The sequence below is a fragment of the Phaethon aethereus genome (assembly GCF_964289735.1).
Source record: "Phaethon aethereus genome assembly, chromosome: 1".
NCBI classification, from domain to species: Eukaryota; Metazoa; Chordata; class Aves; order Phaethontiformes; family Phaethontidae; genus Phaethon; species Phaethon aethereus.
Window position 1 is genome coordinate 41,836,983 of NC_138575.1, and position 27,414 is coordinate 41,864,396.

The window sequence follows — 27,414 nt, forward strand, 5'->3', positions numbered from 1 at the left end:
ACTGTTCTAACGCAAAATAAAAATAGAAGTCTATGGAGGTTCCAACATCCAGTGATAATGTGGTATTTAAGCAATATTAAGAGGATGTGACTAAAGAAGAAAGATTTGTTTTACATGTAAATAAAAAGTTTGGTAAGTTTGGTATGTTGGTAGAGTCTGCAAGAGAGGCTAGGATATTTTAGTATCATGTTGAATTTATTAAGTAAAACCTTTTTTCTTAGTCATAGTCATAAGTCCCAATTTCCTGGGTTGAACTGTATCGTGTTTCTTAGGATTTTAATAATACAGATTCCTTCAGTCTGTGAAAATGAAGATGCTTAGTCCTCTTGTTGAATCTGAGAAACTAGCTCAATTTTCATCTCTTGTGTTTTTTGATAGTAACTTTTTTTTTTCCTGCTCAGGATTCCAGTTCTGTTGTGGAATGGACTCAAACTCCTAAAGAAAAATGTTCCCGAGGAGCAGACCGTCCAAGTAGTTATGAAGCAGAATGGGACATGGTCACCACAGTCTCTTTTAAAAAGAAACCTCATTCAAATGGAGGTACTTAAAAATAAGTGTGGGGTTTTTTTATTTTTTGCTTTATGGTAACTTGGAACTGAAGAATTGCCCCTTAGTAAAATGGATTTTTATTAGGAATTGGAAAGCTGGGAGTCATTTGTGGTAAGAAGTGAATCTCTGGGTGTGGAAAAAATTCACAATGGAATAGTTGCTGTCTGCCTCCAATCTAATTTTTTCTTTAAATTGCTAGAGAATTGTATTGAAAATAAATATAACATATAACTTCTTGCTGTGATGATCATTATATCATGTAGCAATTTTATCTGCATTGGGCTCTTGCATTCATTCAAACAAGTAGAATTTGAAGTAGATGTCGTGCTAGAAAGGAAAATGAAAAAATAAGTGGTTTACTACTCAAATGCCTTTCCATACTGCAACAGCAGGGGGAGATGGAATGTACAGTTATGTGGTATGTGGATCTTTTTTTATATGGTCTTTTTTTACTTTGTAGCTATACAATTATCTTGCCATTGTTTTTGTTATACTGTTTCAGTAAATATGTTGTAAAAAAAGGGAGGACAGGAAGGACAGTGATTCTCAAGTAATCTTTTTTTTCTCTGGTTGTCCTGTAGTAGTTTTCTTTATAATACTTGTTTTCTCTGTATTATTTTTCAGCCTATAACTGGGGACCCTTGTGCTTGTTTCACCATGTCTGTGGTGGTTTTAAATGTCATCCATGTCATGTATGAGTGCAAGGTTTAGACTTAAGGTTATGAATGTTTTTGGGTAGAGCACAGTCCTTGCTTCTAGAATACTGTGTTTGAGAGGAGCTTTTAGTGCTAGCATGATGTAAAGCTAAAACCAGCATCTATCAGGCACAGGACAGTTTATTATGTCACTGGTCTGTATTGATTTTTCATCTTTGGGTGTCAGAATACACCTTCATCCAAAGTGAGCGTCAGTGAGCACTACTGACCTGGATTATGCTCTTCGCTGCTTCTGGTTCATTTCCAGTAGCTGTAGTTTGATGGGGGTGGGCCAGGGGGTGTGCCAGATTCCCTCCAGCCTTTCTGGTAATTTTGTGTCCTCTGGTAAAGTAAAATTTAATCCCTTCTCTTTGAATATATACAGTCTTGCACAGAGTGTGTACATGCTTGCACAGTGGGGCGGGGTGGGGGGCAGGGGGGAGATTTTCAATTCCTTCTCCCATACTTTGGTTGCAGTCTTACAACACATACTGTGTGCTATGTATAGCATACAGTATTGTGATGTATGTCACATTCAGCTTGAGTAAGTAGTACTGCCTGGTGGAGTTGCTGGTGGGATTCAGCTTGTGGCTGGAACTTCATATAGCAGTTGCACATTTAACTGCTGGATCACTTTTATAAAGTGTAGGCACAGCTTTAGGGGAGCACTGTCATGGACTTGCTCATTTTTTTAGAAGCCTGCAGAAGACAGGGAGGCACAAAAAGAAATACAGAAATAGCAGTTACATTAGTTAATGTACACATTTTATTATCAGAACCAATGCTGGGTTTTGTGTTTTGAGTTTGTTTTTTAGGAACAGTGACAGATACAATGTATTTGTAACTGCTAACACTGGAAGTCAAACTAAAATCATGTGGTAATTTTTTTTTTTTAAGATGCTACAACTCATGCAAATGGAGAAAGCAAGTGGTCCTTCCTGTTCAGTTTGACAGATCTGAAATCAATCAAAAAAAACAAAGAAGGCATGGGATGGTCTTATTTGGTGTTTTGTCTGAAGGATGATGTGAAGCTTCCAGCTCTTCACTTCCATCATGGAGATAGCAAACTATTGATTAAATGCCTTGAAAAGCATGTTGTGCTGAATGAGTAAGTATCGGACAACTTTTAGATCTGATTTAAAATACGGTTTACTGGTTTACTTTTTCAATTCTGTAATGAATTTCAGATTAATGCTTCCTGACTTTTCTCCTTAATGCTTTTCCTGATATTTTACCCCCCTTTTTTAATTGGTAGAATCAATTCTCAAGGTGATTGAAACTGTAATTTCACATATGCATTTGGAATAGAGGCTGAAGTTTTAAAACTCTTGGATCAATTTATGAACTGGTTTACAATCTGTTGAAGTGTCACTAGCTCAGTAATACCTCAGTAGCTCCCTCTAGTGGGTGTAGAAGCTTCTCAGCAACACTCAGTGTAAAGTTAAATCCTTCTTTGTGAACCACTTCTATTAAATGGGATAATTTGTGTTAAAATTTGAGATCTGAGAATTTCACTTTGTGTGAAATATCTATGAGCACTGACATCAGTGTGGGAGGTAGCTTATAGTACTGTGAACTAAATCAATTTGTATATAAATTTTTTTCCCCCAGAATTCTGTTCCCTTGTAATTTCTTGCCATGGGGAATGTTTCATATTTGACATTTACTCTGCAAGTCAACTTTCTGAATGTAAGCATAGTTAGACCTTATCATGGTATTAAATACTTGGATTTGGTTATGTATTTATACAGTGTTACCTCCAAGTTTTTTGCTTGGATAAAAGCCTTTATGATGGGCATAGCATTAAATGCAGAATAAAATAAAATGTTGTGCTCTCACTATGTAGGCATAATCACAGAATCATTAAGGTTGGAAAAGGTTGGAAAAGATCTTTAAGATCATGAAGTCAACCATCAACCCAACACTACCATGCCCACTAAACCATGTCCCACATTTTTTAATAATTCCAGTGATGGTGACTCCACCACCTCCTTGGGCAGCCTGTTCCAATGTTTGACTACTCTCCCAGTAAAGAAATTTTTCCTCATAGCCAATCTAAACCTCCTCTGGTGCAACTTGGGGCCATTTCCGCTCGTTCTATCAGTAGTTACTTGGGAGAAGAGACCAACACCCACCTCGCCACAACCCCCTTCAGGGGCACAATCACTTCCCTACTCCTGCTGGCCTCACTATTTCTGATACAGGCCAGGATGCCGTTGGCCTTCTTGGCCACTTGGGCACACTGCTGGCTCATGTTCCGCTGGGTGTCAACCAGCACCCCCAGGTCCTTTTCCACTAGGCAGCTTTCTAGCCACTCTTCCCCAAGCCTGTAGCATTGCATGGGCTTGTTGTGGCTGAAGTTCAGGACCTGGCACTTGGCCTTACTAAACCTCATACAGTTGACCTCAGCCCATCGATCCAGCCTGTCCAGATCCCTCTGTAGAGCCCTTCTACCTTCAGGCAGATCAACACTCCCACCCAACTTGGTGTTGTCTGCAGACTTACTGAGGGAGCACTCAATCCCCTCATCCAGATCATTGATAAAGATATTGAACAAGACCTGCCCCAAAACTGAGCCCTGGGGAACACCGCTTGTGACTGGATGCCAAGTGGATTTAACTCCGTTCGCCACAACTCGGGCGATCCAGCCAGTTCTTTACCCAGTGAAGAGTACAACTGTCCAAGCCACGAGCTGCCAGTTTTTCCAGGAGCATGCTGTGGGAGACACTGTCAAAGGCTTTACTAAAGTCCAGGTAGTGCCATGTGATGGCACTCAAGATGATCTGCTCCGTAACCTTCCCTGATACTGAGGTCAGGCTGGTAGGCCTGTAGTTCACTGGATCCTTCTTCCGGCCCTCCTTGTAGATGGGCATCACATTGGCAAGCCTCCAGTCGTCTGGGACCTCCCCTGTTAACCAGGACTGCTGATAAATGATGGAGAGTGGCTTGGCAAGCTCCTTTGCCAGCTCTCTCAGTACTCTTGGGTGGATCCCATCAGGCCCCATAGACTTGTGGGTGCCCAGGTGGTGTAGCAGGTTAACTGCTTCTTCCTGGATTATGGGGGTTTTTTCTGCTCTCCACCCGTGTCTCCCAGCTCAGGGAGCTGAGTACCCTGAGGATACCTGGTCTGGCTATTAAAGACTGAGGCAAAGAAGGCATTAAGTACCTCAGCCTTGTCCTCACCCTTTGTGACAGTGTTCCCCCTGCATCCAATAAGGGATGGAGACTCTCCTTGTCTGTCTTTTTGTTGTTAATATATTTGTAAAAGCATTTTTTGTTACCCCTTACAAAATCCCCTTATAAGTATAATTTAAGAAGGAAACAGGGTAAATAAAAGTAGAGCATGAAGAAGCAATGAGGTGTAACAAGTACACCTGTAACAGGTGTAATAACAGGTATTCTGTTTTCAAAAGCATTTTGTTATCATCACTTGCAACATAATATTCTGATGACGAATTTGAAGGTGAATACTGAAATGGCTGTGGGAATCCTTATAGAGGGCTCTTCTCACATTGGTACCATCAACAAGGCCAGAATCGCCTTCGACCAGTAGGGAAGGCTATTGCCAAGTAATACTGTTAGGCTGGAGAGGGTTCTATGTTCATTGAACTGAGTTGCGAAAGGCTTTTATAGTGTCAGGATATGGTGTTGGAGTTGGCAATAATCAGAAGTTGTCAACCGCTTGGAGAAGGTAGTGACCAGTTGATGCGGTGGTACTGGCTGTAGCATTGTATGTGAGCTTTTTAAGGGGAAAATTCAAGAAGACCAAAGGAGAGGCTAGTAAGGGGACAAGATAAAGCTGTAAGAATATTTTCTATGTAACTGTAGATAAGGAAATCCTGGGTGACAACTTCCTCTTAAATCCTGAGTTTTTTTTCTCTAGGTTCCTTTTGAGTTCTTCCTTAAAACGCATTTCATTTTGTTTCCTAATTTCAGTACTTCTACAGGGGCAGGGGAATATCGTTGTCTTGACATATTCCCACCTCCCTTGCCTTCCTCTCAAGGAAATTGTTCCTTTTTGAGCGTACTGCTCTGTGTTTACTTATTTGTGGATATCTTCTGACTAGTTGCTGGTAGGCTAGGGCAGGTTTTTGAGGCAACGTGTAGCAAACACTAGAAAAAAACCTGTGTTTTATGGTGAGTCACTGAAAGCTTTATACCCCATCTATGTGATCTCTTGCCTGTGTACTGCAGCAATGTATTTCAAATTTTCTAATTCCCAAAATACGTATTTAATGAACAGGGCCAAGTTTTATGTAGGTCTAGTGAGTGTATTTGACAGTGTAGCAGACTGTAATAAAAACTTTGTTCTTGTGATGAACTATTAAGTAGAAACTTTAAAATTTTAGATGAAGATTTTCCCTTATGCCATCTTTCCAGTTAGTCCATTTGAGGCTTTAACAAAAGCAATTTAAAACTAATGAGTTCGTGCTGCTGGGTTTTTTAATTGCCACTATTTAAAGAGCTTATTATTTGAAAGTGTGTGTGTGTGTGTATACACATATATACACACATAAAAAACAATAAGCAACAGAAAAGTTCATAATTAAAATGCAGTACTGCAACTACAGAGCTGTAGTTATACTTGCATTAATTTTGGTGGAGTTCCACGTACTTAATGTTGAGACACCTGGACTAAACTTATTTTATATTTAATATTTTTTGCTCAAAGGCATAAAATATTTATAACAAGATACTGCTCTGCTATGTAACAAGTTATTTTGTCTTTTCATATTCAGGAAGTTTTTTGTATCTTTTGACTTTGTGGTTGAAAGATTTTAAAAAATCATGAATCTAAACTAACATACCAGTAAATCTTAAACCATTTTATAAAGTTTGACACCTAAGCTCGGTAATCTAGATAAGTCGGACATCTAGGTTCTGTCCAGCATTTGGTTGTCAGTTTGTTACTGCACATAATATTAGACAGTCTGTGTTAGTAACAGGAATTAACAGTTTTATTGAGTCATGTGCTGCAAATAATTATACTTCACATTGCTGTGTAAAGTTAATGCTTACTGATGAGTTACTGGGTGAAGATGAAACTGGTAGTGATTTTGGTTCTTCTTTCAGACCGTCTGCAGTGAGTGAGTGGGCATTTACCATTCTTCCTTTATTTGACCCAGTGAATTCTTAGTTCTTGCCCTTCATAGGCTCTTGCCAGGTGATGTGGACATTCCTGCTGGGACAATGCAAAACATTTGCTGTTGTGTGGGGAAGAAACTGTACGAAGAGAGACAGTCATGTCCTTGTGTCCCTTTTTAAAAGAAGGCAGTGGTGTAGGGTTTGTACAGCCTGACTCAGCAGCTGTGCACTGGGGTGTCCAGGAATGCTTACCAGGTGGAGTTCCCTGCCTAAGGTAAGACAGGGAAACTCGAGGTGATGTTCAAGCATTCACGTTGTGCTGAGCTGCTTAGTATTGCCACCTCAGACAGTTCTAGGTATTGATGAATGCAACAGCAGATACTTTGGGAACTTCAAAAAAGCTGAGGCAACTATGGAAGTTAAATTTGAAAGAACTTAAGCATTGAGCTGAGCAGGAGCTTCCAGTTTTATTTTTCTTACTTGGATTCGTCTCTTCCAGTTAAGCTCTGCTTCTGGCACCAAATTCTTGTCTGTGGTCTAGTCATGAATTATGATGTGTGGGTGTTTTTGTTTTGTTTTTTAAGAAAAAGAATAAATATGCTACATAAGTTGTGGAAGTGGCAGACTTCAGTTTATGTATGTTTCTCTTGTTTCCTAATGGCTATATTATGCCTTAGTGCATGATTTATCTAAGCTTACAATCTCTTTTAGGGAAAGATGTTTACTCAGCTTTCTGGATGCCATAAGCAAATACTTGGCAGCATAATTACTTGTTGTCCCAACCTCTAGTTTATAATATATGAGGTATTGATCTTAAGGCAGAAAGTTCAGCCTTTCTTTAAAACATCTTTCTGTCATAGGTATTTCCTTTCTCTGTTTCTATTACCTCAAAATTTTTTACCCTTCTTTAACACCAGCCTTATAAAATGTCACGTCATTGCTGAAATCAGTGTGTGTGAAGTGACTAAACTTGAAAAAAATATTTGTAATTTGTTGCTTTAAGATTATGTGCTTCCTAGTTTGGCAGTACCAGTCTAATACTGAGAAAACACTGCCTGTATGGATGACACTAACTTGCAGTATTATGAGTAATGAAGTGTCTAGCTCACAATTTTATTTTGAACGTTACCCAAGTAGCTGTTGATACCCAATCAGCTGGCCAGAGAGAATGTTTAATTAAAATGGAGATAGGGTACAAAGTTTTTTTCCTTTTAGTTAAGGAAAACATAATACATGACTCAGCCTTTGCCTCCGTGCTGCTTTTTAGCAAAAGCCAGTTGAGCTTCATTAACTGTTGCTGCCTCAGAACTATGACTGTGGTGTCTGGCTGTCTCAAAACGAGATCTTTTGTTGCATTTCATATCCGTCGGTGTAACAGTTTTCTGTCCTGTTGGAATGGGAGAGAGAGATAACGCTTATTAAAGTTCTTATCTTTGATTTCAATAACATGGTAGATGATGCAGGTACTAATAAAAATAAAAGTAATGTTTCTTGCAAAGACTAGAAATAGTGGATTTAAACTTTGAGAGTGAGCAATAGAGAGGTATTTTATAAATCTAAGTCTTGTGTGATGTATTAGAGTCAGATGTCAAAGCGCTTGGCTTTCCTCTGCCTGGCTACCAACTCCAAGGCTTGAATGTCAGCCTGGCTTCTGAGCTGTTCCCTGTTCTGTCACCTATTGAGGTATAAATTGGTAATTCAGGAGCTGGTTAATGAATTGATGGAGTTATTTGTGTCAGAGGAGGGGAGAAGATGGGATGTTGGGGGGGGGCGGTGAGAGCAGAAGAACAGGTTAAGTATTAGGAGCAGCATGGTTCTGCTGTCTCTGTCAGCATTTTCAGCTGCCTGTGCAAGCCTGTCAGAAGCATTATATTGAAGAAAAAGGGTGTACAAATACACTGAGTTAGGCCAAATCAGGTTTGTGTTCGTTTAGCTTTTGGAGTCTGCTCACAAACATGTTTGCAGGGCTGTACTGAGATGGTTCTGTTTCAGAATACAATGGCTGTGGTGTTTTTTAAGCTCCTATCAGTATGAATCTGAGAATTATTCTGACAGTAGCTGTTGTAATACTGTCAGTTAGAAATTTGTTGACTTGCTTTCATACATTGAAAAGCAGTTTGTATTCCTTTATGTAATGTTTTACAGGGTGCCTTAATGTAAGATTTACTATGTGGTGGAAAGAATTCCTTAACTGTACATGGTGGCATGGGCTTTTTTAACATCTTCTGTTACGCTAAAGGAGTTTCAGCATATATGTGTTGAGGCTGACCATGTCTCACTAAACTTCCTTCCCTTGTCACCTCTTTTTTTTTTGTCTGTTGTTAAATATAGAAAAATAGAGTTGAAGAAAACTTTGTTTACATGTAGGTGACAAAAGTTATCTTCCAGAGTAATTTCTCAAAGATTTCTCAAGACCATGATGATTTTTCAGAGAACAAAAGAGTAAATTCAGAATTAATATGATTATGACTAACCTTGTGAAAAGTGAAAGGCCTGTTTTGTAGTGTGTTAGCTTCTGAACTTGCGCCAAGAACTAAGAGTGGTCTTGCATCAAACGTGCTTTCTTTACACAAAACCTGAAATGTGAGTTCAAAAACCAGTAAATGTTGTAAAAACATTTTCAGGAAAAACTGGTGATACTTACAGAAACCCTTTTTTAATTTTATTGCAGATCTCCACAGGATAAACGGATTCTTCTTGTGAATTCTCAGAACAAGTCTCTGTCTCAGTCTTTCGAAAATCTCTTTGATGAACCATCATATGGCTTATTACAAGTAGGTATTATCTTTGATTTTTTTTTTTATTCTGAAGACATTTATTGAAAAACCCCCATGCTACCATGTCACACAGATATTCCCTGAATCATTGCCATTGTAGAGGCATTGATTGTATCCTAAAATAAATGCTTACTATAGAAAGTACACTTACTTACAACTTGTTTTCTGTGTTCTAATAATTTCTTAACTTCCCTATGGTACTATTTCAAACCTATTCAAGCTAGTGTTGTCTTTGATTCTACACATTTAGATGCAGATAGTTTTAGAAAGGGGAAGAATGAAAAAAATTTAGGAGTTACCAAAATGTATTAATTAGAATTTTCTAAATTTTCCTTGACTAAAAATTCTTTTCCTTGATATTTTCTGACAGTTTTGAAGGGGTACTGGAAACAAAACAGCAAAGAGCACAATACTGCCTAAAAGAGGGCTGTTATTTCTAATGTTAAAACTGCTGGTGGCGTTTGTGGACTTGTGAAGGTCAGCAGCAAAATTTCCAGTGACTTGAATGAGGCCAGAGTTTTGACCCACCAGTTTCTTTAATGAAAGAAAACCTTCATGGGTGAATTACATTAGCTTCTGGACTTAGTTGTCAAATCAAGTTTTGTGAAATTCCTAGCAGAGTACGCTATTCAAGATGTGTTTTCTCTATGAAGGTAGAGAAGCTAGGCATAAGGAAGATGTTTTGTGGCATTATTAACTGGAAAGTAAGCAGTAGATCCACTTTTATATGTAGGTTAGGCTTACCGAGCACACTGCTATCCAGTCTTTCAAATTAATTAGTAGTATTAGCTTAATGCTTAAGATATCTTTTTTTAATCATGTAATGAATGTAGTGTGTGAAACTACTGATACATGAAACTTCAATAACTGAGACCTACAATACTATCCTTGTTTTGCTTCCGTTGAGTACAAGAATTCCAAATAATCTGAGGCTTTTTGTATTTTACTTGTTTTCCTTGTTATAATACAGAAATTGAAGAAAGATCCATACACAGTAACAATGGGAAGATTTTCCAAAGTCACAAACTATATTTTTGACAGTTTCCGTTTAAGTGACCCTTCAAGTCAAAGGCGACCACCGTCAGAAATGGCAGACTTTCTCAATGATGCTATTCCAGGCCTAAAGATAAATCAGCAGGAAGAACCAGGATTTGAAGTCATTACACGAGTGAGTGTAAATGAATATGATACAGATGCATTGATTCGTTTTTTGTGCACACCTTTAAAGGAATGGCAGAACTTGAAGCTCGGTGAGCTATACTGTTTATGCTTGGCAATTGTGTATGGTGCCCTACCATTTATTCACAAGTGTAAGATCATTATCAGCTACTTCTAGACTATGTCATTTTTATGCCTGCAAGTGAGAGTTCTGCTTTGAAAGAAGGTTTGTCATTACTGGAATGAGGATTATCGTTATCTTAGAGTCACTACCCTGAAAAGTGACCCATTTCATGTTTAGTGTTTCTCTGTGGTCAAATAGGGCTATGTTAAGGAAAATTGGGGTATACAGGTTAATAACCAACTTTCTTGACTAATCACTTTAACGTTTCAGTTTGTTTTAAGAAAGCTAAGAAGATTAAACCAAATTATTTATTGGATAGTTAATGTCTGCGGTGTGTGAATGTGCATATTTATGTATGACTTGAACCAAAGCTAGAATGAACTTGTAATTGGATCATGAATCACTTTGTGTGGGCTCCTGTTGGTGTCTTTTACAGATAGGTGGAAAAGGTTTCTTTTTGAATGCTTGTGATTACTATTTAAGCATCTCACGTGTTTTTAGAGTGTTAAACTGTTTTGAATATTATTTTTTTTTCTTGAGCTCAAAATAGTGTTAATAACTTAGCAGTAGCTCAGTAGCTGTATGAACTATGTAATTCTAAGAACTTGCTGCCTAGCAATCAGTTAATTTATAAATGAAGAAAAAGTATAATGAATGCTACATATTAAAAATAATACTGACTTACATGTCTTAATCTGACAAATGCCGTAGACTTCTAAAGAGTTGAAACTCAAATTGACTTGGTGGTTTCCATCATCAAAACATTGTTAGAAAGGAAGGAATTACCGTCTGCTGAATTCTGCTGTGCTTAAACATGCAATTTGGGAACTGAGAGAGACTAACCACAAACTGTGAAACTTTGGTGGGTGTTAGGAGTAGTGAACGCACTTAGAGTATTGGGTTGCTTTTTTAAGGGGCGGTTTACTTAAACTGATTTGTCAGCATAATATGTCTGAAGCAGAGTAGTTTTTTAGTTATCTCAAGATGTGCTAGTGTGTATCAGGAATGTACTTTTGAAGTGAAGCCCCTTATTGTCCTTGTTTGTTGTGTTGCACATACCTAATATATTGCCAGTTGCATAGAGGCCTTTAGTCCATGGGAAGCTAGTTCAGAGGTTTTTGTCGGGGTAGAAGGTTATTTAAAACGCACACATACATCCTACTCCAAAACCTCAAATATTAACCTGTATTCCCAGGTCCTCATCACAGAGTGTCGTGCTCTAAAGATCTGCTTATGTTGGTCCACACTACTTGCTAGTGTGGACACAGCCTTAGATTCTTAGAGTTGCTCATTGAGGTATGCATGTTTGAAAATGTAGTGGCACTGAATATAACAAACTGGCAAGCTTAGTACTATTTGTGCAGTTGTTTAAAACTACTGAAGCACTTCAGTGAGATTCATATAACGTATTTGCGTGTGTTTCAGATCGATCTAGGAAAACAGCCTGAAGTTAGTAGAAGAGAGCCTGTGTCAGCTGAAGAATGGGCTAAGAATATGGATTCTGAAGGAAGAATTTTAAATGTCGACTACATAAAGCAATTGATATTCAAAGGGGTAACTTGTTTTTCTAAAGTCAGCAAGACCTATGGCTTGCTTCTGGCCTGTTTTTATTTCCTTCCAAACCATGGTTATGCTGCTTTCATTATACTTGTAATGCTCTGTGCAGGACTTTGAGCATAAGCCAGTCGGTATTGTTGAAGAGACTTTATAAAGCATGTTTTCATGCTAATCAAATACCTCAACAGTCTTGCAACCTTACAAGGTGCTCTACAAGGAGAGAGATCTTGTCGTGGCTGGCTAAAGTGAGTTGAAAACACAGAGGCTTAAGTGATAAAGAAGAGAGATTGAATTGCCTTTCAGGAAAACACCAGTGCTTCAGTGTTAGGATACTGGGTTTATTCTTTTTTTTTGAGGGTTGGTTCTTTTCCTTCTCCAACAAAAGCTTCTTATCTTTGCCCAGCAGTTTGCCTGGATTTGGCCCTCCTCATATGAGCAGTCCTAAACACTTTTGCAGATATTTATTATTGAACTGAGGGGTTTTGCAATGTGAATGTGAATTCAGTCTCAGTGGTGGAAATTTTCAAAACTTTAGTTACGTCCCATAGTTACTCTACCTAATGTTACTTCAGTATTTCTCTCTTTTGGTGGGAATCCAGCTGCCTTAATGTATTCTTCGTGCACCTGTTGATGCATGCTTGCAAGCATGCAGTCTTGCATTCCTGGAGTTTGAGCAGAATTAAAGAATGGTAGCATTGACACTGCAGTTTTTTAAAGACCTATACATATTAAGTAATATACTGTGAAGGAGTTAAAGTGAAACTGAGGCTGGTTTCAGTTTCTGTGACTGTTCTTTAAAAGACCTGTGCCTGAGGTGCCCAATTAAGGACCCTTCTGCAATCATGAGAATTACTGCAAACCTTTTCTTCCAGCAGCCCATTTTCCTGTAATTGCTGTTGTCCGTTGACAAAGGAGCGAGTGCCCGATTTTATTTATGGCTCAATAAATAATAATAACTTCCAGTACCTTAAGTGCAGATCCTCTTTAAATTAAAAACAGGAAAAAAGTTAAAATGCCTTTCTTAAACTGTTTGCCTGTTACTGGAAAATTTCCAGTTGCTACTTGTTTTTGCAGTGGTTGATGCTATTTGCTGCACTACCTTCCTTGCCTTAATCTAATGGTAAATGAAGATATACAGTGAGGAATCAATCTGGCCTTGGACTGGTAAACTGGGGAGTCTGATAGCAAAAGTGCCTTATTCTCACCACGATATTGCAGGAGTTGAAAGAAACTCTTTTGAGAGTAGGATATGATTCAGCTAGTACATTTTTGGTATCTAAAAATGATGAGTGTTACTTGGAAAGATTTTTGACAAATGGTGTCCTTGAGTGGGCACTAGTATTTTTGATTGCTTGGAAGATTCATCTGTATGTTGGCCATGCCTTGTTAGAGGGAAATAGTTGTTTAAAAAAAAAAAAAAAAAGGAAGTCTGGTCCTCAAGATCAGTTTGTGGGGAGAATAGAAGTTTGGCAGTTAAGGAGCATGATGTTTAAATACATAAATTTTGAAGTTACTTTTTTGCTGCTTAAAGTCTGTGATGCCCGTAGGGTTTTTATTTCCAGCAGTGAAGCAAAAATACAGGAAGAAATACCTTTTGTGAAGGTTCTTTTTTATCATCTAAGGATGAATCCAGTGCTTCTACAATTTTCTGCTTAATCATATTCTCTTCCTTCTGTTTCCTCCAATCTGATAACCTAGTTAGAATCATAGAACAGTTTGGGTTGGAAGGGACCTTTAAAGGTCATCTAGTCCAACCCCCCTGCAATGAGCAGGGACATCTTCAACTAGGTCAGGTTGCTCAGAGCCCCATCCAACCTGACCTGGAATGTTTCCAGGGGTGGGGCATCTACCACCTCTCTAGGCAACCCGTGCCAGTGTTTCACCACCCTCATTGGGAAATTTTTTTTCCTTGTATCTAGTCGACATCTGTCCTCTTTTAGTTTAAAACCATTACCCCTTGACCAAACTGATGCCCTCTTTAGTTAGCAGATAAGATTTGGCTACAGTGTAAGAAGAAGCTTAATTATAAAAATTCTCTTTTTCAGTTGTTGCTTTAAGAAGTATTGTATCACTATAGGAATGTTTTCTCACAAAATCGAAATAGTCTTTTTGTTAACGTTTCATATACATTTTTCTCTAGGGTCTCTGCCATACTTTAAGAAAAGAGGCATGGAAATTTCTTTTGGGGTATTTTCCTTGGAATAGCACTAAAGAAGAGAGAGCAAATCTGCAAAAAAGGAAAACGTGAGTACAGTGGGGGTTTTCTTACAAAATAAATTTAAAAGCTGCTTTTTTTTTTATTAGCTTATAGTGGTGTAGAAAGTTTTTTGGAAACTTGAAAGAGCTGCTAAGTATTGTTGAATGCAAGGAAGTGTGTGAGACTCTCTTAAAAATGATTGTTATATTAAAGTAAAAATATTGTATAAACAGGGTGTTGTTATCCTATTTATGCCAAAGAACAAATGGAATGAATGAATGCTTAAAGAAAAAAGAAATTTAGTAATTGAGCATGTTTTGGTTTCAAAATTATCTATCTTCTTCAGGGATGAATATTTCAGGATGAAACTGCAGTGGAAATCTGTCAGTGAGGAACAGGAAAAACGAAATTCAAGATTGAGAGATTACCGGAGTCTTATAGGTAAGTTGAGATTTAGAAAAATATGTAACTACAAATTGACACATTTTTTACAATGCAACGTGAAGTTGAAAAATAGTAACCCTTTGAGTAACCTGTATGAAGAAGCACTGAAAACTAACGTTGCTGTTTTTAGAGTTGTCTATTGTTGTTGTACAATTAATACTAAAACTTTCTTAACCAGAGTAATTCAGAGCTTTAGACATTAGTGTTACAGAGTGGCTGGATTTTTTAACTTCCTTTACTTAACAACAAAAGGCTCTTTATTTTGTGTTATTTCATTATGTAATTTTACTGGGAATGACATTATAATAACAACATACAGAAAGAATGCGGAAACGTGTCTGTCTATATTTTAAAATTTATTACAGGGATTTGTATATGTGCATTCTGGCTTGTGGGGTTTTATACCTACTTTTTAAAATCTCATCAAGTTCTGCTGACTGTTAGTGGTTTGTATCTTCAGTTTTCCTTGGTAGTGAGATTTGGGTGCCAATGTTTAGGATTACTAAATAGTTATTTCAGGAGACAGTATAAGATTTTTCTGTTATTCTGAGACATGGATTAAAGTTGTTTCAGCCATTTATTCAACAGGCAAGCTGAAGGGGTTGAGAAAGTCTAATCTTAGTGAAGATTGGTAAACTACCTTTCTAGAGAGTGTGTATGTTAACAGGAAAAAAAAAATTTGTAGTTCAAAAAAGGCTGCAGTTTTGTTTCTGTTGAAACAGTTCTGTCCTTTTTAAGTGTTTGAAATGTAAATGACAATATTTGGCTTATGTTGTAAAATAGATCCAACAGTACAAAATACTCCTTGTATTAAAGTGCACTCAAAACTTTGCTTATTTCAATACATCAATCTTGAATTTCATATTATTAAAGAGGATGTTGTGTGCTTGTTATGTTTGAGGCATGAAAACTGCCTGATGAAACGGGCAGTTTCAGCTTCCTATGAGTTATAGGAACTTGTTAAACAGATTTTATAAACATGCTGTTGTGAACTATCACTGTGTCTTTGAGCTGATCATGTCATAACTTTCCTACTATGGCTTATGCTGTATCTCATAAATATTCGTAAATGGCATTGCATAGCTAACTCACATAAAATTATTCTTAATCCCTGTAAGTGTAGAACATTCTCACCGAACTATAATCAGGATTTTTTCCATAAAATGTATTAACACAAAATAAAAGCAAAAAGCTTTAAAATCTGTTTATAAGCAGATTTTTTTATTCCAGACAGGAAGGATTTTCTTTCTTTAAAATTTTCTTTATTTTGAAATTACTTTCAGTTACGCAGTTGTCTTAAACACTTCAAAGCTTTGCAACAGTGTTTGAGGAGAAAAATCAGCAGCTTAAAAACATTGTGAATTCATTTGATGCTGGCTTTGTAGAACTTGTTTTGAAAACGTTTTTACATATGGATTGTTTTCTTAGAAAAAGATGTAAACAGGACAGATCGAACAAATAAATTCTATGAAGGCGAAGATAATCCAGGACTGATTTTACTTCATGATATTTTGATGACCTATTGCATGTATGACTTTGACTTAGGTAAGTTGTATTCCTCTGAATGTAAAAGCGTTTTTAGTTTCTGGTATGTAGCTTTGCTTATATTAAGGCCTGTCAATACAATTGAAGTCATATGGATTACAATGCTTTTTGTAAATGTCAAGATTCATACTTTAATAATGTAGATAACTTTGTTCAGTTTCTAATCCTGCTTCTTCCTCTCTTCTACCTGATGCTTATTACAGGCATCTGAATTCATCAGTTGAGATGGGATTGGGTATTAAGTGGCAGTTTGTCTTTTCCATAGCCCTACTGTTGTTGTGGTGTGGGGTTTGATTTTGTAGAATTGAAGCAAGTTTGCTTTTCAGAGGTTTAAATGGGTTTGAGTCGTTAGAGCTTGAGTGTTATATCCATTTTTAAGACTGATACATCAATAAAAATGATAAACCAGCTGCCACTGCTGTAATTACAGCTCAGCATGCTGAACCAGCTGTTTGTAAACACGGGTGTTGTTTCGAGTACTTTAAAAGCTGATTCTTGAGGACCACACTTAACAGTCTGTCAAAAATTACACTTTAGTGTACGCATCTGTTGCAGAAGGAAGAACGTGTAAAGTTTTGCTTTAATCACAGTGTATGTGAGATGTCTAAGTCTTGGCTTCTGTTAATTGTCGAGGGAGGGAAGAGATACTTCTAGCTGCTTCCCCCCTCCACCCTTGGCATGACATGTGGCTGTTGTGTACAGGTGATTTTGTATTCTGTCTTGGAGAAGTGTTGGGATTCCAAATGCCCACTTTGTGCCAGATTTTGAAGGCAAAAAGTAGGAACAAATCTTTAATAGCTAGTAAACTTGCTGCAGTGTGGTCGTACTTACCGGCTTTTGTCCTTTCTGTCAAGTCTGTAGAGAAACTTCATCTTTGGCTTGAAAAAGAAAGGGAAGACTGAAACTGATTGAGGCTGTTTTAAAGATGTAGCTGTTCCATGTGTCTTTATACATTTCAACCTGCATTAACATGCAGTGAAACTAAAGCATGTTCACCACCCACTCTAAAAACATTGTTTACATGGCTTAAATGTATGTGGTGGATAAGTCTTGTGTTTTATAAACAAGCAAATACAGTATATTTGACATTGTGTCTGTCTAAAGCTTCTAAGCTACTCAAACATTTATACAAATGCTGCTCTTAATCCTACAGCAGCTGTAGAGAGGTCTGAATAATGCAACAAACTGCCAGGTACAGGAGGGGACAGATGCAACATCTTCTGAATGAATTCTTCAAGTCTGTATTAATGAAACTGGTTTTAATCTTCAAGAGACTTTTATACTGTCTTGAACAGAATTTTCTCTGCATTTATTTTTAATTTGCTATAGTATTAAATGTGTAGGGAATGAAACTTCTTTTCTTTTGATCTTTTAATTATTTACCTGTTTTCTGTTTCCTGCTCTATTTTTCTTCATGCCTGCTCCATATTTTCACAGTCATTGACTCCAATCCTCTGTTCAGTTTTTCAGTTATAATTACATTGTTAAGAAGTGGAATTAGCTGAACTCGAGTCTGAGAAATGTCATGTCATGTTGAACCAACCATTGATGATAGACATACACATTAATCGTGTTCTCCCTTACTTAGAGAGGTCAGCAGCAATAGGGCAGTAGATAAGCTGACTTGAGCATCAATGGTAAGGTAGTTGGAAGAGTTAGAAAGAAGGGGAAAAATGAGCTCTAAAAATCCTTGTCCTCTATTCTTCTTAATTGGGCTGTTAATTACAAATAAGGAGGCTGGAAGAAGCATTAAAAGGTGTAACATTTTGAAAATGTTTTGTATAGAACTAAAATTTTCTAGCTATTTCTAAAAATTATATACTCTAAAAACGGGCATTTTATTCTCCACTTAAATGTAAGCTTTTCTTATAAGGCATGGGAGCACTTTTTAGGGAATAGGAACTTGATTCACTGTTTCTGGGCACAGAAACCTAAAGGCACTTCCTTGAATCAGGTCTGGATATGTGTTTCTTTCATGTATCTCACAAGCAATGCTTTGCTGTTAATCCCTTTCTGCAGTTTGATAGGTAGAAGTCTTTTTTTGTTGTTGGCTGCTTGGTTACATAGATGGTGTTAGGCTTTAGTGTACTTAAAACCCAAGCAGAACAGTCCCTACTTCCCTAAATACAGGAATCCTTAAAGCATATTCAGTGCCACAAAAAAAAAAAAGTTGTGTGAAATTTTCTTCATAAAAGCTATTGCACCATATGTTTTCCTGGGATTGAAACTCAACATCTCTTCTTCAAATCTGTTTGAAAAGAAAATCTTCAGTTGGGGGGGGGGAGGGGGAAGTGGGAAAACATTAAAAGATTTTAAATGTATTGAAGAAAGCAACCAATTACAGGTGGAGAGGAGAATAAATAGGAGTCTGTATTTGTGATGGTGCAAGTTACATATTTAATCTTCTTAAAAATATCAATATATGCTTCTGAGCTCTAAATGGGAAATTTTTTTTTACTAAAAATCTATTCTGGTGTCAGCTCAGTTTCTACTTATTTTAACAACTACAGAAACAATGCGTTTTATGTTCTCTTTAGATCAGCAGAAACTGCTGCTAAATCTTGTTAGATCTGCTGGATGTTGGTTATTAATACAAAAATGTCTTTACTGGTTGTTGAGTTGGAAAATTGTAGTATTTGTACAAACTTGGAATGCAAATATTCATTTCACTCAGTCATTCAGCACACATGAAAAATTACTATTTAACTGCTGACTTCAAATTCCTGTTGGCCTTTTTTTCTTTTTCTCTGTCAAGGTTATGTCCAGGGGATGAGCGACTTGCTTTCACCTGTCTTGTATGTTATGGAGAATGAAGTAGATGCCTTTTGGTGCTTTGTATCATATATGGATCAAATGGTAAAATAAAACTTTTTTTAGCCCCCATAAACAGATAAGCTATGAACAGCATTTGGGATGAATTTTGTTTTATAAATTTCATTGGGCTTTTTCATTTTTTTAAAGCAATCATCTTATCTTTGAAGTTAATATATTTTTTCTGATTGACACAGGTTATGGTGGGTTTGTGATACTATTACTGTGCAATACAAACAAATTTGCCTCCTTGGAAATTCCAAAGTAACTCAGAGCCATCACAGACAAATTTGTATTAATCAGGAGTCCTCTGGCAGGACTTTGTTCAGGATAATGGTTCCCTGTCACACTTGCCTTTTGACATTTATTAAATGTGATTTAGACTTTTCATAAACTGAAGCTTTTATGAATTGTGCATGTGACAAAACAATATGTGACTGGTATGAGAATAAAAAAAGTTGTCTTTTTGGTTTGAGTGCAGTGGTGCTGCTTGGAGGTACAGAGCATAGGCTGATTTAAAATATCATTTATCACATACAAAAGTGTTATGAAACACAGCTCACTGCTTTAGTTAAACCTTTCAATAAAAGGCAGATATTTCATTAGATAGAATTACAGTTAAATATTCTTATGTTAAATACGTAAAAGGCGAGAACCACTGTGGCAAAACCAAAACTTTTTTAAAAATGAAAAATAGCTGTAAATCTCAGAACTATCATTGAGTTACTAAAAATGACAGTGCTAATATTTTATTCCATCCAGCATCAGAATTTTGAAGAACAGATGCAGGGTATGAAGACACAACTAATTCAACTGAGTACTTTGCTTCGTTTACTAGACAGTGGATTTTGCAGTTATTTAGGTAGGTGTATTATTCATGCACAGTAACTAAAACAACTTGCTGCATTCTGTGTGCATTGATATCCTTACCAGTCTTTAAACATAATGCCAATAGTAATGTTATGTGAATAAAGGACTTGTAAATCAATAACGCCTAAAAGATTTCAATAATTGTTCCATGCTTATTGGAAAAACAGGGTCGTCTTGTTACTGATTTTAAAAAATATGCCATCCTCTGGCAAATATCTTTGATTCGGAAAAGGGCCAACCATCTTAAAAAACAGTGGTATGATTGTGTACCTGTAAAGTGTGGTGTGTTTTTTTTTTTTTTTTCCCCTGTTGTCTTAACAAAATTTGGTGTTTATGAAATGTAACACTCTTATTCCTAGAATCTCAAGACTCAGGCTACCTTTATTTTTGCTTCCGATGGCTTCTTATCAGATTTAAAAGGGAATTTAGCTTCCAAGATATTCTTCGACTCTGGGAGGTAAGATGATATTTCATGACATAAACTCCAGCAGTCTTTGGCCTTTCAAATAAAAAGCCTGTATCGTTCTGCAGAGTGATTAATATTCTAATAGATCTGTTTTTTTAAACTGATTCAGTGCAATGAGGTGAGGACATATTAGCAAATGTCATGTCTTTTTAGTCAAAAGAACAACTTAGGAAGTTAGTGGAAAAATACTTATAGGATCTGGTGGGCATAAATTGGCTTTGTCAAAAAGGTTTGGACAGGATCCTTCAGATGAGGCTCTTAACTGATACTCTGCACTTACTACTTTCACTTAACTTGTAATGGAAAACAGCTTATGCCAGAAGAAATGGCATTTGTGTGTGTGTCTGGTTAGTTCCTTGATATCGGTAGGACTTCATAGATTAAGTGGAATGAAGCACTGACAGGGTGGTTTTAGTGTTAGCCAAAACCATAAAGAGGGTGATGTCAGAAGATCCAGTTCATCTTCATGATAAGTCTTCATGATGCCAAATAACATAAAGTAAAACACCAAAATGTGGAAGTTCTGATAATTTCAGGTTAATGAGATATTTTTTGATTTAGGTGATCTTGCAATCAGATGGAATAATTAAGATGAATATTATTGTTGAATTCTGTAATTCTTTGTTCCCAGAAAATGGAGAAGCGTGTCAACAGTACAGGTTTATTGTCTAAGACGTGTTTAGCAAGAGCACAGTGTCCACTGAAAACTCCCAAACAAGAGAATAAGTGTACAGATGAATGGAAGGAGTATTTTCTAGGATGTAACATTACATAGAGTTGTGTTGGGGAACAGAAGGGTAATGAAAAGAACAGCACTGATGCATAAAATTTGTACTATAATGAAAAATAATGTTGTTTCTGGTATAATGAAAAATAATGTTGATGCTTTTATTCACTTTTTCCACTAATGAAAAAGGAGTCACATAAAGAGGAGGACCAGTATTTAAAACTGTCTAAAGTAAATCTTTCTTAGCTTTGTATCATCAGTTGGTGGAATTTACTATTAGAGAGTATCGAGGTGATATTTTAATTGAAGAGGACTAAAAAGTTTATGAACAACATTCATAAATAAGGGAACCAAAATATACGAAACCAATTCTTTCATTCCAAGGGATAAAATGATAATTATTTTGGGGAAAAAAATTCACCCATCATCTTGTTTTCTCCACTCAGTGTTGTCTTCTCAGTATTTTTTTTAAAGACTAATTTTTCTTCTGAAATTTATGACAACAGTATTTTTATTTATAGTTTATAGTCCCTGTCTGGCATGTTTTTATCACCTCTGCCTTAATGTGTGTATATGTGTGCATACAGAAAAGAAATACACTGTATTTCTAACTCGTAAATTCTTTTTTCTGTCATGGGAGGATGATGGAAACCTATTGATATATGATAGTCTTGTAGGTTCCTTCTAGCACATCATAATGTATGTTCACAACAAGTATTCATTATTTTTCTGGGAGATATGAAATGGGAAAAGGGATATCTTGTTTTCCTTTTTAAAACAAAGTAATTAAGGCATCACGTTTTTATGTAAAAGTTAGTGTCACCTTTGTCACAGTTGAAGTCCAGCTTAAAACAGGTTTTTTTTCCTCTTCATAGCTATGCAGCTTCATTGGTATCAGTGGAGTGTATATGTGGGATTTACAAAGGCAAGCTGTAGGCACTGGAGATTATTTTCCCCTTTGTAATCAGTAGAGAAAAATGAACTGCTTTTAGGGTATTTCACTCTGAGCAAAATTCATGTGCTATTTTGTAATAGCACATGAATTGAGGGAGCCCATTTGAAGGCAATGTTAACCTATGATATATTCACTTGCAGAGGGTAGAATGGGAAGAAGGGGAGGTACCATCTGAAGTTCCAGTCCCAAGGTCCAGGACTTCCAGGGCTTTTTCCTGTCTAATCTATGAATTTCAGGGTGTTCTTTTGGACCTCCATTTCTGTCTTCTGAGTTGCCTGAACCACTAACGTAGTGTAGGATACATTTTCCCTGTTGCCACTGGGAACATGACTTTCCAGTGTTTTATCTCAAAAAAAAAAAGGAATGAAGATTCTCCACTAGACTGGTTATTAGACATTCACCTTAGAGATGGGAGGTACCTGTCCCTATCAGCCGGAGTAGATGCTAAACCCCCCCACTTACTGAGCAAGAGCCATGATAATCAGGTTGTGGTAGAAAATGTGGGTGGTTGTGTCATCGCTACATGGTGTAGCAGGGTGTGCTTAGGCAGTGCACACGCTAGAAGGGTGGCGTTCCACCTCGTGTGGATAAGTTGTGACACATTGTGTGATTGCAGTTATTTGCAATGCTATATGAACTCCTTTTTACAGAAATACGAATGCAGGTTAAACTGCTCTCTCTGTGGGTGGGATGATTTACAGTACATTTTAGCAGTGTCTCTCAAACTCAGCTCAGATAGACAGCGTACTTGAGCCACTGCTTAGATGTCCCAAAATGGAGAGCAGCTCAGTCCCTCTCTCACAGTGGAGGTACAGACAATATTACCTTGTAATTCCAGCCAGCTCTTAATCTTTCCTTTGCACAGTGAGCTGCTTCATTCCCAACGTAGTACAGGGAGACTGGGTAGAAAAAGAAGAATCCCAAAAGAAAAATTCTATAACAAAATTACACAGCTAGCTCACACTTACCTCCAGTGTTATGTTACAGCTCACATTGTATAAACCAGAATGACCTAGTGATAAATTGCTGTACATGTATGCTAGTATTTGTTACGAAAATTCATGGATGCTGAGGTAGCGCTAGAATAAATGAGTCCTTACTTGCATAGCTTTATCAGAAAGAAATAGGAAGAAAGGAGTTATCACACTTAAGGGGTATATTTTTATATTCTTAATTTAAATGCTGTTTTTCTTTCATCCTTTTCCAAGCATTTTGTGGTGCTGCTGTTACGCATTTATATACATAAGCTTAAGTGCATGCTGTGCTCCAGACTTGAAAAGGTACATCAAAATGGTAGCAAAAAGTATGGAATTTTCTGCAGTTACATTAGCAGCTGGTAACAGTTGCTAATGTTCCTCAGAGGAGAGAATGTCTGTGAACATCCATCTTTGGTTTTTTGGGTTTTTTCCACTGTTGAAGCCAGATCCAGCTTCCACTAAAGTTACAGCTTGAAGTAAATACTACTTAAAGTAGATATTTCAGTAGGATAGCATTAAATGGTAGATATCAAAGTTAAACAGTCTGTTAAAGTCTATGAAAAGGTAACTGTTACACAGATTTTGGTTTGATTTCCCCCGAATCCTGCATTGTCATGTTTCAGTCATCTATGGTCTGGATTAGATTTAATGCCAAGAGGCAGCCTGTTGTCTGATACACTTCATCAGTGGTTGTTGTAGATTAATGGTGTGCATACCATGAGAATTTGAGTGTACCGGAAATGTGTAGGCAGTAGTTTGCTCTCTATGTTCAAACTTGATGTTGAACCAAATCCATGTACAGCTGTCAGTATTTCCTTCTTATGAAGTAGGAGTAAGAAAAACCAACACAGTAGTGTGTAGGCAGACTGTATTCGATAGACCATAGGCATTTTTATATGACTGTTACTGTTTATCAATGTATTTACATTCCAGCCCTTTTTCTGGAGTGAGAGAGTGCTTTAACAGAGTACTGGATATCTGAAAAAGATAAGAAATTTAATTCTGGACTGGGTGAATTGAATCTTAATTGAAACACTCAAGATGAATTGCACTTTAGTTTGGGTGAACTTTGTTTGGATATCTTTTAGCTTTATGCAATTCTGTTGATGTGCCACATGTACTAGTGATAAAAGTTCAAGTATAAGTAACCTTTTGTTGAGCTTTAAGGCTGTGTTCTATCAGTAATGAAGCAAGAAAATTTTTATTAGTGAAGTAAGACTGAATCTTCATGAGCCTGCTTTTTTTACATGCCTCTTTTGAGAGTAAATCTGTTGATTTAAATCCTTTTATCTGTTTGTCAGAGTAATTTTTGCAAACAATTTTTTGTTCCCTTCCTTTTTTTTGTTGTCGAAACAGTTTTCCATCTTTCTGCCCACCACACACATTCTCTTCAAATACTGCTTTTTTAAGATTTTACTCTCATGAACATGCTGAAGTGGGATATTAATACTGAGGTTGCACATTTCAGTCCCAGAGGACTAGAGAATGATTACCTGTGGCGTCTGTAGGACCAAAAGCCAATGTGTTTGCAGTCAGAAAGTAACAACCGCCCACCGCCAACGCCTGCATGTCCACGTATTTAGGCTCTTGTAGTGGGGTGATTGGGAACAACTTTAGAACCTTAGTTATAACCGTTAGAACCTTTTGGAGGGATTGCTGAGCATGACATACTTCTACCAATTCACACTTAATGCAGACACACCAAGCCACATAAATGATTTGTTAGTTTTAATTACTTCTGTGTAGTTAGTAATTTTGAGTAGGAGAATTTCACATGAGCTGAGATAGTATACACACATTCAGAAGACTGCAAGCTCAGGCAGCTAATAGCCTTACAGTGGACAACCTGGTAGACACAGAAGTTTTAAAGAACCAGGTAAGCATTTGGTGACTCAGACTTGCAGTTGTCACTAAATTGGCCAAAACAAAAATTTCAAATAATTGTACAAATACTTAGTTGCCTTCAAAAATATCTTATTGTCAGTTAAGCTACATGGCTTGAGGGCTTACTTATTTTCCAAGAACTGCTTTTATTTTCAGAGGAGAAGCACAAATACTTCAAAAGTGGTTTTCATATTATAACAGGTCATGTGGACGGAACTGCCTTGCCAGAATTTTCATCTTCTACTTTGTTGTGCTATCTTAGAATCTGAAAAACAGCAAATAATGGACAAACACTATGGCTTTAATGAAATATTAAAGGTACTGAATTCTTATGCATTGTTTAAATATTAATTAACTTTGGGGAGTTAATGCAGTATGTTCCTATTTCATGTTGGAGGGAAGAAGAGGTGTGTACTATCTTCCAAAGGGTTAAATGTGAACTGAATGTCTATCTTCCATGCTTTCGAAATGGTTTATTTGATGTCTGTGTTTAGTGACAAGATCATTAATGGATGGCAAATGGTTCTCCCCCTTAGACTATTGCTTAGTATGTTTAAGATTAATTTTTTCTTCTATAATCTTATTTGTTATCTCTTTGAAAATGTGAGCTGGGGGGTACCTAGGAGGGCTAGATAGTTTGTCACATTTAGAATTACCGTGGGTTCTTCTTGCAGCTCTCAGATACGGGTGAAAGCCAGCTGTTGCATACTACGTCTTTCAGTACACATTTGTCAAAGCAAATAGAGATGTTTAGTATTTTGCAGTTTAAAGGGCAAGCTTATAAGGTGATACTTATTAGCAATGCAGTAGAGTATTAGTGTCTTTCACAATAAAGCATATTTACCATTTATCACACTTACTATTCTTTGTGAATATATTTATAGCATATCAATGAACTGTCTATGAAAATTGATGTGGAATATATACTCTGTAAAGCAGAAGCAATTTCTATGCAGATGATGAATTGCAAGGTAAAGTTTTTTTTTAATATATCTACTGTGAGCTTCTACTATCTACTATAGACAGTAAAAGTGTGTAGTTAGCTGTAAGTGTACATGTATGACTTGCAAAATAAATAAATGCTGGGGTATGATAAAGGCTGTGCTGTATCTATACAGCACCTACGTTCTAGAAGTGTGTAACCAAGAGTGATTAATTTTATAGAGTAATACTGTTCCCTGGAGGACAGTTGGATTGTGCCTTTTGGTTGTGATCTCTTAACTCTGACTAGATAACCTCTGTACAAGTAATTTGATGTGCAGTGTACTTGAGAAAAACAAGGTGAAGGGTGCATTGCACTGAAAGCATACCAGACTTATTAGGCAGAAACTAATGGTTCACTCAATAAAACTAATTTCAATATGTGAAGTGTAATTATAATAGTTGTTTAGACTTTATTTTTTGTCATGAAGATTATATTGTTAATCAGGAATTGATTCCTGAGCCTGTACCCTTTGCTGTCTTTTCAAAAAACAGATACAGAAAATGGTAACTTTAATGGAACTAATGCTGAGACAGATGCTTTCAGTACAGATAAATTCAGATGAATGATTATTTACTGGGGGTGGGGGACAGACCGGCAGGGACTTTGTTAACTTTTTTTTCCATTTAATTACAGTAATTTTTAATATTTTTCTTTTTGCCCTGTGCTCCTTTTTAGGAATTGCCTCAAGCAGTTAGTGAGATCCTGGGGATAGAAAGCAGTTCTATAACACCAGATTCAGATACTGGAGAGGATGAAAGTGGAGCTGTGTTGAGTTGTCCAACGTCGTCATATCAGAGTATCTCAACACCTGTAATTGCTGCCAATGGAACAAGAGACAGCACTCAACAGATGTCCGATACGCAGAGCCTGACGCCTGCGTAATTGTAGTTGGTTAAATTGAAGAAAGACTTTCACTGAGCACGTTTTTTTCAAGAACTTGAGAGATGAATATTTAAATTTGGTGTTGATTAAGCTTTAAGGTTGGAAAGAAAAATCTGTACTGTAATGCTCTTGCATTAAAGCTTTACAACATGACTCAACTTAACTATTTTTGTAGTTTCTTCTACCAAAATAGCCTTTTGTTTTCAATAACATTCCTTAATATTTTTGTAGCCAAGTGCATTTTCTTTTTGCTGGTGAACTGGAAATGGATGGTGATTAAGAATGAATTTGAAAATTCTGCATTTGCTGAGCTTTCACACGTATTGATCTAAGACAGTGTGAGCTCTTTGATTTGAGCAGGTTCACAATAGGCTGGCTGAAGCTGCTGTACAAAACTTTCAAGCTGAAGAAATGCTGATGTGTTAAAAGAAGGATCGTTTTGTAAATGAATGGGTTTTCCCTATCTCAAATGTTTACAAAAATACTTCTAAGTATTTGTTGCTGGTTGAATGTAGATTTGAAATGGACATTTATACTTAAACAGTTGAATGTCCAAATACTGAATTTTGTGTAATTGGGGGTGGATGAACAGTATATTTTTACATTAACATATCTTCACTTTATATATGCATATATATATTTACACACATACACACACTATATACACAAATGTTTGTGAATACTAAAAAGGACAGTCATATTTTCAATATCTGAATAAACTTGACT

The 27,414-nt window shown here is 36.7% G+C and overlaps 1 protein-coding gene across 1 annotated transcript; it reads left to right on the forward strand.

Annotated features, from left to right (window-relative positions):
- Window positions 1-259: 259 nt before the first annotated feature.
- On the forward strand, window positions 260-26,758 carry TBC1D15 (TBC1 domain family member 15). Its single transcript, XM_081997351.1, has 14 exons — window positions 260-540; window positions 2,142-2,352; window positions 9,001-9,103; window positions 10,077-10,274; window positions 11,814-11,942; window positions 14,086-14,189; window positions 14,489-14,583; window positions 16,015-16,131; window positions 18,887-18,987; window positions 19,705-19,804; window positions 20,172-20,269; window positions 25,023-25,139; window positions 25,706-25,792; window positions 26,482-26,758. The coding sequence occupies exons 1-14, from the start codon at window positions 495-497 to the stop codon at window positions 26,686-26,688; spliced, it is 1,713 nt and encodes a 570-aa protein (XP_081853477.1). The 5' UTR covers window positions 260-494; the 3' UTR covers window positions 26,689-26,758.
- The last annotated feature ends 656 nt before the right edge of the window (window positions 26,759-27,414 follow it).

What these genes read in the sequence shown, in the direction of transcription:
- TBC1D15 (XM_081997351.1), top strand. Translation starts at nt 495, where the DNA reads ATGGTCACCACAGTCTCTTTTAAAAAGAAACCTCATTCAAATGGAG. An exon ending in AAGCATGTTGTGCTGAATGA is followed by an intron (nt 2,353 to 9,000) that starts GTAAGTATCGGA and finishes ATTTTATTGCAG; the next exon opens with ATCTCCACAGGATAAACGGA. An exon ending in GCTTTAATGAAATATTAAAG is followed by an intron (nt 25,140 to 25,705) that starts GTACTGAATTCT and finishes ATATATTTATAG; the next exon opens with CATATCAATGAACTGTCTAT.